General features: G+C 43.8%; 1 protein-coding gene across 1 annotated transcript in view; it reads left to right on the top strand.

Moving 5' to 3' along the window:
* The first annotated feature begins 11,270 nt into the window (after positions 1 to 11,270).
* ptch1 (patched 1) overlaps positions 11,271 to 12,769 on the top strand; it is a 39,531-nt gene continuing 38,032 nt past the window's right edge. The window contains exon 1 of the mRNA XM_061278734.1: positions 11,271 to 12,028. Within this exon, the coding sequence (XP_061134718.1) occupies positions 11,831 to 12,028 (198 nt within the window). The 5' untranslated portion in view covers positions 11,271 to 11,830. The remainder of the gene's footprint in view (positions 12,029 to 12,769) is intronic.

Here is a 12,769-nt window from a genome sequence, read left to right as displayed (position 1 = left end):
TAACATGGGGTTACCATGTTAAACAAGAAAATAAACTCCAAATAAGGGGTTCTCCAACTTTTGGGGTCTAAGCACCAAATTGCAAATTTGATCTACTGTAGATAACTAGGATAGCAATATGTAGATTTAATTTTGTAACAAATTGTACGCCTGATGTTCTTCATATGCGTCTATGCGTGTGCAGATGTGTGTTTTTACGGGGTGGTATCCAGCAGGGAGGTGTCCTGCTGAGGGCTAGGTCATGCATCCATGCGTGTAGCACACACACATTCACCATATGGAGTCTGGAGGAGGGGAGAGAAGGGGGGGGTGACAGGATTCGCTCGGAGAGCCAGGCCAAGCCACGCTGATGGACCGTTTAGCACACGTTTCTCTCCCCACCACTGCACTGTACTGCAGTCCCATTTACACAGTAATCCAAGCAGGAAAACTTTACAGCGCACACTAAAAAGTAAGAAGACACAACCCAAAAGAGCCCACAAGGAAGTATATTACTTTCTCTGACTCTGAGAATATTGTGGAATCAAACCTTGCATGATGATGATCAACATTGGCTTTTTGAATGTGTCTTAGTTATGCTGTTGGAGTACTTGTGCCTCGGTCCAAATGTTATGAATGATTATGATTCACGTAATTTCATTTCACTGAATATTGATTGCTGAGGCAAATTACTTGATTTATCCTGATTTGGCATCAATAAATGAGCACCCTGTGATGCAATTTCACCCGGCTAATAAACAGAACAAATACCTACTGTATATTCTATCACCACTACCAATAAATTAAACAAAAATTAAAAAAACATGATGCAAATTTAACTATCTGTGTCATTGACAGAACACAATCACATAAAATTGGCACTATGATTTTCAAACCACCGTTGTAAACACCAAGTGATGTTAAAATGTTCTCAGCTCCCTTCAGGTGACCCCACCTATCTTCATCCTTTGTCTTGATTCCCTTCTTCACATGTGCCCTCCTTCCTTCCTTCCGTGCATTTGTGCATGTGTGGTCTGAGACATTACGAGTAGCGATACTCTAAGCTCACACAGAGCGCCACCCAATGTGACACCCTCCTTATCAGCTACCATGTCACACCAGCTGCCTCATACACTTTATCGCTCCTCTAAGAAACCCTAATCGGGAAATCTATCCATTTTGGAATTGTGTCACTAGTTTGCATTAAAAATAAAACACACAACAGAAAAGGTCAGGAATCAGCTGGATGGCAAAACAATGTAGTCCCTCAAATGTAGATGACCATGCCAGAGGTGATTTAGAGTCTTTAGTAAAGCTGACATGGGAACAGCGAGGACATGCAAACTCCATACAGGAAGGCCTGAGAATTGTGCCTTCCACCTGAGCGGCGCCGCCGCACACGACAAATCATGCATGCTGTGACCATCGGTGGGCTTAATCTAAGTCACACTCTAGAAAGAGTGGAGGCGGTGAAAAAGAAATCCTGCCGACTGACTTGGGTGGTCTCCCAGGCACAAATATCACCGTTCCCTTTCTTTCTCTCTCTCTAGTTCACGTCAACAAACGCAAACAAACAACGTGGAGTGCAGATAAAGGCGGGCAACACAGGACAGATGGACGGGAGGGTGAAAGAGGGCAAATGTGAAAAAAAAGAGAGAGAGAGCGTGACTGAGAAGGAGGGAAAACGTGGCGAGAGATCTTCACACGTCTCCGTGTGTGGTCTCAAAGACCTCCGAATGAGCGTGCCCTTCCTGGCCGCATGGAGAAAGTCTTCACAATGGAGCTGGGGAATGTTTGCCTTGCATGAGCATGGGAGAGAAGGAACAGGACTGTTCCTTTATTTGGAATACACAAGCAAATAGTGGCGTGTTTGGCCCTGCCATGGTAGAGATGGACATGTTGTCAACAAGGCCACCAAAGAGGATCTATGAAAGCACACACACATACACACACACACACACACACATACTTAATATTTTCTTTTTGTTAAATGATATCTCATTGCAGTCATTATACACAGTTAACAAGAGGTGGAGAACTCGAGTCACAAGTTGATTCGAGTTGCCAATTTTAGGACTTGCTTGGGCAGCATGTTAGCCTAGTGGGACTTCACTTTTTTAACTTTAGTGGTTAGCATATCCGCCTCACAGCATTGACGTTGAGGGCTTGAATCTGGTCACAGCTTTTTTTTTTTTTGGTGAAATGCACACGTTAAGTGGATCTATTTATGTCCTGCAATTGGCTGATGACCAATCCAGGGTGCATCCTGACTCTCACCTCAACGTCAGCTGCGATAGACTCTAGCTCAACCGTAACTCTAATGAGGAAAAGCTACTTTAGCTTCACAGTTACGCTAACTGTTAGCTTTGTTTATTTACTGTCTAAAAATAAAGCAAATTATGAACATTTGCTGTTGGGAAAAATATGTTTAGGGAAACAAAAAGTATATTTTTTACTCTTCTGCACCAAGATGATTTCCTGTTCTATGGTTGTCATCACATTTTTCCTCATTAGTACTGCCCGGGGTAAAAGAGTTCTGTCATCCACTCATGTTTCACCGACCTCTTTCACATGTCACATGAAATCATGACGATCAGAGCACTCCCTGCACATGATCTTAACATGACAAAGCGGCCATTGGATGGCATTCGCACATGTGTAGTGGTGCTGGCCCACATCAAATGCATCGTGCCGCGTAATTGCGCTCAATTAACATCAACAATTGGCGAGAGGCCTCGGAGCCTGAAACTATTTCACTTGGAGGTATTTTTTATGTGGCATCAGCGAAGCGGAATACACTCGCAATAGAGCACAAAGAGAGCCAGCATAAAGACTGCAATTGGATTCCGTCACTCATCAGTTCTGCCGGGTCAGGTTTTACTACCTTTGACCGAGAGGGACTCATGCCAAGATTTTTGCACATAAAAGATGCTTGTGCTATATTGCATATATTAATGGTTCTGTGGGTGGCAAAGCACATATGGTTGACAGGCGGCATTTGTTGCCATGACGACAATAATGGTACACCGGTACTATTTTTTTTTACACCAGTATCAGTACTTACATTTACACTTTTGCCAGCCCTGTATGACGCCATCCGTCACCAACACACTCATGTATGCACAGAGTGTTTATGGAGGCTGTATTCCATCCCCCTTTCAGATTACAGCATTGAGTTGAGGTCATCCACGGCGGCACATATGGACTTTTTAGCCTGAGCAGGACGTCCTGTCTGACAGCTAGAAATAATCACCTTCATTAGTCACTCGGTTCAAAGATGCTTAAGGCCGCAAAAGAAACAGGCAAACACTACACCTAAGTACGGCTGGACAAACACAAACCCATTAGGTATGCATGGCCATGCGCAGGTACAGAAAGATTTGTCCTTGTAGTCTGACTAAGAGTCTGAATTTCAAATGTGCCATGAATTCATAAGACAAAATATAGGCAAACACCCCGAATAAATACACAATGAGTGGTTCTCAAAGGCAGCTCCACTAACTATGGGAAAACAGAAAGTGGACTTAAATGAAACTATCTGAAAAGGTATTCGACTTAAAAATGAAATACAACTGAATTGTACTCAGGAAGTGATTCTGTTGCATACCACTAGAGGGAGCCCTGTATCACACATAGTATACTTTGAAAATCAATGCAATCTATAGACTTTTCGTCAATATTTTTTTCTCCCTCTCTCCTGTCTGATTTATTTAAACATGCTTATTCTTTTTGTGTTTTTGGGTGTAACCAATAAATTTGCCCCCTGTGGAATCAAGAAAGTCTCATCCTTTGGTGATCTTACTCATTCGGCCTCAAGCAGACATTTTATATGCAACAACAACAACAACACAAAGCAGGTTAGCAGCCTCATACTGTGCATCAGACTGTACAGTACTACACTAATTGTTGTGTTTGTCAAGAAAAGGGAGAGTGCCGTTTTTACAAGTAGCCTGCGGACCTTTCCCACATTTCCCACAGACTCGCATACAGGTGTGTGTGCGGGAGTACACCACATCCTTGTTGCAAAGCAGAGACACACAATTTGCTAGAATGTTTGTGAGAAGCAGCAATAAAAAAAATTGTTTAATTGTTACATCATGTTTGGGTCAAATTAAACCGGGTTTTTTAAAAATACCCTAATGTGTTGGCGGTCAAACCTGATCTTTGTTGACTAAAATGAATTAAAAAATTATTACTACGCTAAATAAAGGGTAATGCTAGTGATGGTGGCAATTTTGAAACTGTGAAACTGTATATGCTAAAAAAAATTGCATTATTATAATTTTTAATAGGACAGTGGTTACTGTGGGAGATTGAGAGAGAATTTTAAGCATTAATCATCCATCCATCCATCCATTTTCTGAACCGCTTAGTCCCCACGGGGGACGCGGGAGTGCTGGAGCCTATCCCAGCCGACATCAGGCAGTAGGCGGGGGACACCCTGAACCGGTTGCCAGCCGATCGCAGGGCACACGGAGACAAACAACCATTCGTACTAGCACTCACACCTAGGGACAATTTGGAGTCTTCAATCGGCCTACCAAGTATGTTTTTGGGATGTGGGAGGAAACTGGAGTGCCCGGAAAAGACCCACGCGGGCCCGGGGAGAACATGCAAACTCCGCACGGGGAGGGCCGGAGGTGGAATCGAACCCGCACCTTCCTGACTGTGAGGCAGACGTGCTATCCAGTGCGCCACCGAGCCGCCTGCATTAATCATCCATTCTGTTATTTACAATTTGTTAAAAAAAAAATTTAAATCATCGTAGGCCATACTGTGGTCCATATTATGTGTGCATGGAACAAGAACCTTGTGCAGGGTTAAACATTCCAAGTGCGATTCTGTGAAGGCTAAACAGCCTATTTGCGTTGTTTTCCCTTGTTGTGACACATTAACAAACAAGCAAAGGGAAACAAAGGGCCCCTCGTGTCGAGTGGAGCCAGATGTGCCTCTTGAGATGCTGATTGTGTTTGTCTTGTTTACAAATACAGCCGTAAAAGTCCACATTTTCCAGTCTCTCTTATTATTGTGATTTGTTTTTCCCTGTAATGAATGTACACACATTCCTTTTGTTTGCATATAAACTGACAAGGAGGCGGCTCGGTGGGGGACTGGGTAGCACGTCCGCCTCACAGTTAGGTGGGTGCAGGTTCGATTCCACCTCAGGGTGTCCCCCGCCTACTGCCCGATGACGGCTGGGATAGGCTCCAGCACTCCCGCGACCCCCGTGGGGACTAAGCGGTTCAGAAAATGGATGGATGGATGGATGGATGGATGGATAAACTGACAAGGAGTGCCTGTGCCTTATGTTAGGAGGCAATGAACTTGAAACCATAAACTGTCCAATAAATGTGATATATCAGATCGCAACACTGCCATACACAGTAGCTGGATCAACTCGGAATTAATATTCATCTAAACAAGTCTTGCTCTGATCAACCAATCACAGCACGGGAAAATGTTGATGTCATCAAGGGCCAGAAGGCAATTTTTTTTTACAATTGAGAGTCTTCAATGTAGAAAAAGATGGAATAGAAAACAAGCAACGTCACAGAGATTCATAGCCAGAACCTCCGAATTATGAAGCAGAAGTGCTGCTCACCACTAGTCCAGTCACTCATTTATAGTCCGCTATTTCACTGCTTGTAAATTTGTAATTTATTTGAACAAAACCCAAATATTGTGTTGCCCAGCTGGCTGTCCTCCAACATCATCATCTTTGGGCCTCCCACCATGGGCCCCAGTTTCAGGTCAAACAATGTGGCCCCTTTGCGTCCCTCGCGGTCCCCCGGGCAGGAAATGACCTCACGCGCGGGGAATGAACCCCACGCCGACGCACAACAACCCCATTCACCCCGGGTCAGAGGTCAAAGGAGTCAGGAGGGAGTCACAATGTGTGCGTTTGGATCGTGGTATCCAAGTCTCTGATCAATTGTCAACAGCGGACAGTTGTGAGTGGCCCGTGTGTTTCCGTGAGGGATTCTGTGGTATGTCAGGCATGTATGTTTGCTTTTGAAGTGCATTTATGTGTGTGTGTTGACCGGGGGGGGGGGGGGGGGTGTTCAGGTGACTGTGTGTTTTTGTGTTTGGGATTTTGGGGATAAAAGCACGTGTGTTTCCTCTCAAAATCACGAAAGGCACTCCATGATGAGGTGAGGTCACTTTACATACTGGAAGTCGTCTCACTTTGACAGTTCTGCAAAAACGTTGTGCGCCGTCATGTGACTGGTTTGTGGAAGATGATGACTGCACCAGTATATGATTCTTGGGGGACGGACGTTTCCGCTGTGACTTAAATCATAACAATGGATGCATCTGCACCTTTATGCAGATTCCCTAAACCAAATGTTGCCTTGCTCAATTTATCAAAAACCTTCATCAATGTCGCTTATTTTTGTTTATTAATGATGCGGTACTCCAAATGTTTCCTCTCTCATGATATTTTTACAGGCTGGATATTCCGCAGAGAAAAGTAAAAGTTCCCACTGTGTTTTTTTTATGAGGAGGTCCTGGTTCTTGTAAACAGGTCCAAACATCTTCTGAGCTTCTTACCCACTTTTAAATGTGTCAATTTTTCCATGTGGGCCTCCCACGGAGCCAACGAAGCCTTGAGTGTGATGTGCAATCAAGAGCATGTATATTTGTCTGTCCCGTCCTCCTATTCTGAGCTGCCCTTTCTTTCTTTTGCGACGTGTGGAGCTGCAGCACCGATATGAAATTAGACTTGCTTATTTGCGGAGGCCGGTTGCGTGTGTGTATACGTCCAAAGCGGTGCACGTTTCCTGTTAATGTTGGAGGGCTGTGCCGCCTTCCAAAAATTATAGCTTCTCGAGAGCTCTCAGTTTGCGCAAGGACAGGCCGCTGCCTTGTCTAAATATCAGCCGATTCCAACATTGTCTATCCCCAAAAAGTTAAGGTAAATATTGGCCCATGTGGAGCATTGTACTGCCATATGTTTGCTCTGAATACTTTTAAATAGTCACTAGAAACAGAAGTTAGTCTGACAAAAGTCATAGCAGTGTGAAAAGTATTCCTCACTTGACCTTATTTCAGGCAGCATTAAAACATTTTTGCACGTTTTCTGTTGTTTTTGTTGTTGCTTGAAAAATAGTGACCTTGGCGTTAGCTTGTTTGCCAATTATGTTATTTTTTATTTTGTCATTTGTAGCCTATCTGTATTTATTAGATTAATTATTTATATTTGCTCTTAAACCTTAGTTATTTATGTTATAGGTAAGAGCACATGCTGTGTGTGTGTGTGTGCTTTGGCAATGATGAATTTTGTCTTTGGACATAATTCATCAAATGTGCGTATATAGTGTAAATAGTGTATATTTGGCAAGTGCAAAGTCAGGACATAAAAAAAAGACACTTTAGTGGTTTTCAAAGTGGGGGCATTGGGGCTTCAGAAAAAAACTTAAAGGTAGATTTTGTTTTGAATGTCTGTGGTATGAAAGCAGAGAAATCCTTTTAAATAAAGGCTCTTATTAAAAGTGGCAGCATGGTGGCCCTTGTGGTTAGCCCTGCCCGACCGTAAAGCGGGCTGAAGGATTAAATTCTCTGGCTTCCCTGCATGTTTTTGGAACGTACACCAACAGCCTTCAGTGACTTTAATCAATAGTGGGAAAATTGTTAATCCAGATCCACACAGAGAAGAGCAAGTCTCCACACGTAAGGATTTGCCAGTGTAGATAATGCTATGAATTTGTGATTGTCTGACTGCTTCTGCACACAGTTAACACACCTCGCACCGCAGGAAAATCGCTCAGGATAATATTTCAGAGACAACCCATAATCAGGACTTTGCTGATTTTGTTTGAAAAGAGGCATAATGATCCCGATTCTATCCAATTAAAAGGTCAGTTGATTGTGTTTGGATTATTTTTTTGGACTGATGTTGCGTATTTACCAAAGTACAGATTATTATTATGTTGAACGTTTTACTTAACATTGAGGGATCAGAGATGTCTGCAACAATTATTACTCCAACACCCCCAAATGCAACGGAACAGCACACAGCTGTGTAAGGAACATTATCTGGAACAGTAATAATCTACTGATTATTAAATGTGTGCAGATGATCACAAATGTGAGTCTTGTGAGTCACACTTTGCTTGCTTTCACCAATCAACCAATCAGAGGATGGAAGCCAAGGAAACACTAAAAAACGAAGAGACTTCAATGTAGGGAATACTTTACGGAACTAATATCATAATTTAAGTTGTAAATGGAGGTCCGTGCTTTTGATGGGCCAAATTGAGATGGAATGCATTGTGATTTCTTTTTTTGGGGGGGGGGGGGACACAATGCAGGCATACTCAAGATAAATATTTACCCACTTTGAATTTACCTCTAGAAAACATTCCTCGGCCATCGTCTTGCAAAGCGTTGCCATGTTGGATTCCTCCGCTGATTGTGAGCACAAAGCCAGAAATTAGGAAAGGTAAACATAAACCGGCCAGCGTTGCTGCAAGCTGTCAAACAGCTCCGCGTATGATTGAAGACAACCTTGAGTTGGAACATAAACATCCCCGCAGGCACTTCATTTGCACTCTCGCTCGCCGCTGCACCAGGCGACCATGAGGTGAGCTGGAGGAGGGTGGGTGGGGTTTATATGACATGGAAGAATTATTGCAATTGGTACCAGTAGAGGGCTTCAAATGGGCATGCACTGAGGCGGACAGCTTCCCAAAATTGACCATGTGGTGTCCAAGCTAAGGCTCGTGGGCCAGCATATACTGTACAATGGTACCTTGACTTCGTATCCCAATTTTCAAGATTCTTCAAGCTACAAGACTGATTTTCTTGTGGTGAGCAATGACTGATCTGAGTAACCTCCAGAGCCTCCATTGCTCTAAAAACTGGAGCAGTCAAGGTTGAACTTTCTTGGGTTTCCAAATTGTGCTTCCTGATATCCACACGGAACACTCAACGCTCACACAGCGTAAACATCATTCATGTTGTGTAGTTCAGATGAAACTATAAAAGGTCCACCAGCAGCTACATTCAAATACCTCAATCACTTTGCAAGGGCGGCGCCTGCAACAGTTTTCCGGTTACGACGTGTATTTTCCACATTATTAGCGATTGCATCTTATCTGGAGTTACACCTCTGTTGCTACAGCCAGTAAGCAAACAAAGCAACACTTCATGAGGAGGTAAACTTCATTTGCTTGACAAAATCTGTCATTGCATCGACAAACGCCGCACCGATTAGATTCCATTGTGATGTCATGACCGTGTGGCGTAATTACCGGAGTAAGGATAACAATGTTGCTTTGAATTGCTGCTGTTTCTTGTAATATTCGTCCAGCATCGGTTCATTTGTAGTTCTACTCTCTTACATCCATCCCAGGTGGGTGAGTAAAGCTGTATTCCGTGGGAAAATCGTTACTTTTGTTGCAATTATAATCGGCAAAAAAAAAAAGATTGAAGTCAGCATTATCAAAATGTTGGCTCACCTCCACTGTCAACTGTAATCCACCTGCAAATCATAACTAGGCGCACGCGTTAATCAACATCCTTCCCCTTTTTTTCCCATGGCCGCACTCCAGCCAGCAACCCCTAGGGCTATAAATGACCCTGCCCAGGGTCAGCCAAGGTGATGGGCTAATGAAGTCATTCCGGGACGAACGCCCAGAGCGCTCCGGCTTCTACTTCATATTCTATCTCATTAAGAAATCCATGTGAATTTGGTCTGGCAGGACTCGATAAATTGGAATGATGACAGATAGAGGAAGGAGTACAAGTGCTTTGACTTTACTACAAAATGTTTAAACTTCCAGGCTTTGCGTTGTTGTGTCAAATTACAAGAAAGTAGAATGGAACAGACCCTAACCTTCAAATAAGAAACAATATATAAATATATGAATAAATTATATAAAAATCTAAATCGCACGGACCATTTGTTTATGACAAATGATTAAATTACAAATTAAAATGTAAATATAGAATGTGACTATTTTTCATCTGTCAGCAGTTTATTTTCAAGGTTAATGTATGGTAAATTTGACATTACATTAAATGCCTTGGATTTTTTGTATGTTTACGGTTTGATAGACAATTATACACATCTTGGGGCGGGGCTTCAGTTACTCACGGTTTTTCACTGTTAGTAACTTGACTCGTTTCCGTAAATCGTTGTAATCTCATGTGTATTCTATTAGTTCACACAGATGCTCGCAATATAATCTTCTAGTACATTTTACAAGAATATCTTTACAGCCGTCACACTATGCTTTTCTTCTTAATGCCAACGACCTTTTTTCCACATTTCCCGCAACCTGATGGTCTCTTGCTGAGTTACAGCATGTCTCTCATAGATGCTGCGAAACGGATGTGACTCCTGCGAGAGGTACGTCCCGTTGAGATGGGTGTCCATGCAGATTAAGTTGTCTTTACAAAAAAAATCTGCAAACGAGCAACTCCTTTATTATATTAGAAACTTCACAATGAAGTAAAGAAAGCCATTTTACTCATGTCCGGCAGGTGACAGTAGTGTAAATTACAAGACAACTACGTGCCACCTGCCAACCAATGAAGAAGAATATATTTTTTAAGTGAGTTCCTAGAGGTACTTGGCAGTATTGTAAGCTACTGAACAACACGTAGAAATGACTTAAAATCTTTTCACAATGACACAGTTTTGGCTTTTACCAATGGTAAGTCTTTGTAATTTGTATTATTATGATTATTTCATGTAATTATCATTATTATTATTATTATTATTATTTTTCCATGGCCCTTGTAGTACTACTGACGGCCTGCGGGTGGTGCTAGTGTAAATTACAATTCAAATCAATTAGGCGCCACCTGCAAAACAAAGATCTTGAACAGTGCGTTGTTGTATCTAAATCTGCCAAATTTATTGTTAAAGTACAGAAAATATTTCCACACACTTTTAGCAGGTAGGTTTTTCATATCTATTGTCTGTGATGTTACAGTCTGTGCGTTCACTATAGTGAGAGTATATTTGTCAATGGGGCGGTAAAGTTCGCTGCGGGCTACATGACGTTTAACAGTGAGTAGGATTCTTTAAGCGCTATAATGGACATTTTTTAAAAGTCACGTACGACTGTAGACATTTTTCTTGAGTGACGCCTGGTTAATTTAAACGTTAAGCCTACAAAATACTACACTTTAGCTCCATTTAACAAGCAAATTTGTTGCTGGTTGGGCATCCCCATACACCCCACCTCCCCTTCCCTCCCCTCTCCTCTCTGCTTGGGTGGTCCTTCTTCCCTCCCTCCCTCCCTCCCCTTCTTTACTTTAGCGAGCTGTTGCTAAGCAGCTAATAATAGTCGTGTTTGCTGAGTAATTTTTGGCCTTCTGGAACCAATCAGAAGCGAGCAAACTGTGCGGTGTGACAGCGGCGAGAGGCGGGATCTTGTGTGTGTGTGCGTGTGTTTTGCGGGCCCCCTCCTCCGCCTCTCTCCTTTTCCACCCCACCTCCTTCTCCTCCTCCTCTTCGAGCTCTTTTTCTGCTCTTCTATTCAAAGTCAGAGTTGGCCGTGACGCGCGGCCCAAGGGAAGACGAGCAGCAGCACACAACTCGGCACAATGCAGCGAGAAGCGTCCAGCGATCTGGCGTGCGGCTCGTTTTGAGAGACACTCCCGTTGTATTCCTGTGTTTTTCTATTTGCTCGCTTTGTTGTTGTCGTTGTGCCTGACGGGGTCTGGAAAACGCGGTGCAAAAGGCGGCGGAGACCCTTACCGGATCACGCGATGTGGGGATGGACGGCGCGCACTACTTTGACTCGCCCTCTCCAAGCGGACTATGAGGTCCCCCCTCCGAGTGAAACTTTGTCGGATCGCAAGTGGGAATCGGTAAGCAGCGCGCAGTCCCCGCAACATGGCCTCGGCTGCTAGTGCGCCCCCCGAGCCGGGGACAGGAGAGCCCGGCCGACCGAGGCTAACGCGGAGGACCCGGAGGGATTCAAGCCGCGAGCCGCCAGCGCAGCCGCATCCGCAGTCTCCACCGCCGGATTTGGACTACCTGCAGCGGCCGAGCTACTGCGACGCGGGCTTCGCTTTGGAGCAGATCGCCCAGGTAACTACACTACATTCAGAAACACAGAACACCCACGTTCACCGGCGTGTTGCTTACACCCCCTTCTAACCCGCTCCCCCACACGCTTGTTTGGACTCCTTCCTCTTGTTTTCCAAACACATAACGTCTTGTCGTCATATCGCAAGCTTGCGTGTTATGCACCAGCGTGGAAGTCCATGTGTGACCCCCCCCCCCCCCCGCTTCCCAGCACCAGTCCACGGACCACATGCAAAGCAATGCAATGCACTCTTTTCTCCACTGAATCTCCCTTTTATTGCTCAACGCTAATGACTGTGCAAATGTTTGCGCTCAAATGGGATGTTATTTGTTGAGATCTAAAAAAGGCCTGCATTTGAATCACGTTGGAGACAGCTTTTATTTCATACACACACCCACACACCCACCTCAGATCCAACCCGGAGGTCCAGCTGCAAGCCTTCTTTTGGACTCCTACTTACTGTCACTCGTCGTTTTTGTTACTCTCTGGAATTGTACCTGGGGTGTGTGCCAACATGTGTGAGTTACCTGTGGAGTGATTTAAAAATCACTTTCTATTGAATTTGTGATTTATTCTGCTTGAATTTGCCGTTTAATACTTGAACACGGTGCAGCCCACGAACGCCCCAAAAGTAGTTAAACTGGAGTTGAACTACAACATAAGCCTCAAAAGTCAGTATGTGTGGACTTTTTCCTTAGTGAGTATCTAAACGGGATTATTGTCATTTGCGTATCAAACATTTT

This window comes from Syngnathus typhle, linkage group LG5 (genome assembly GCF_033458585.1).
Source record: "Syngnathus typhle isolate RoL2023-S1 ecotype Sweden linkage group LG5, RoL_Styp_1.0, whole genome shotgun sequence".
Taxonomy (NCBI): Eukaryota; Metazoa; Chordata; class Actinopteri; order Syngnathiformes; family Syngnathidae; genus Syngnathus; species Syngnathus typhle.
This window is presented reverse-complemented; position numbering and strand designations above follow the sequence as displayed.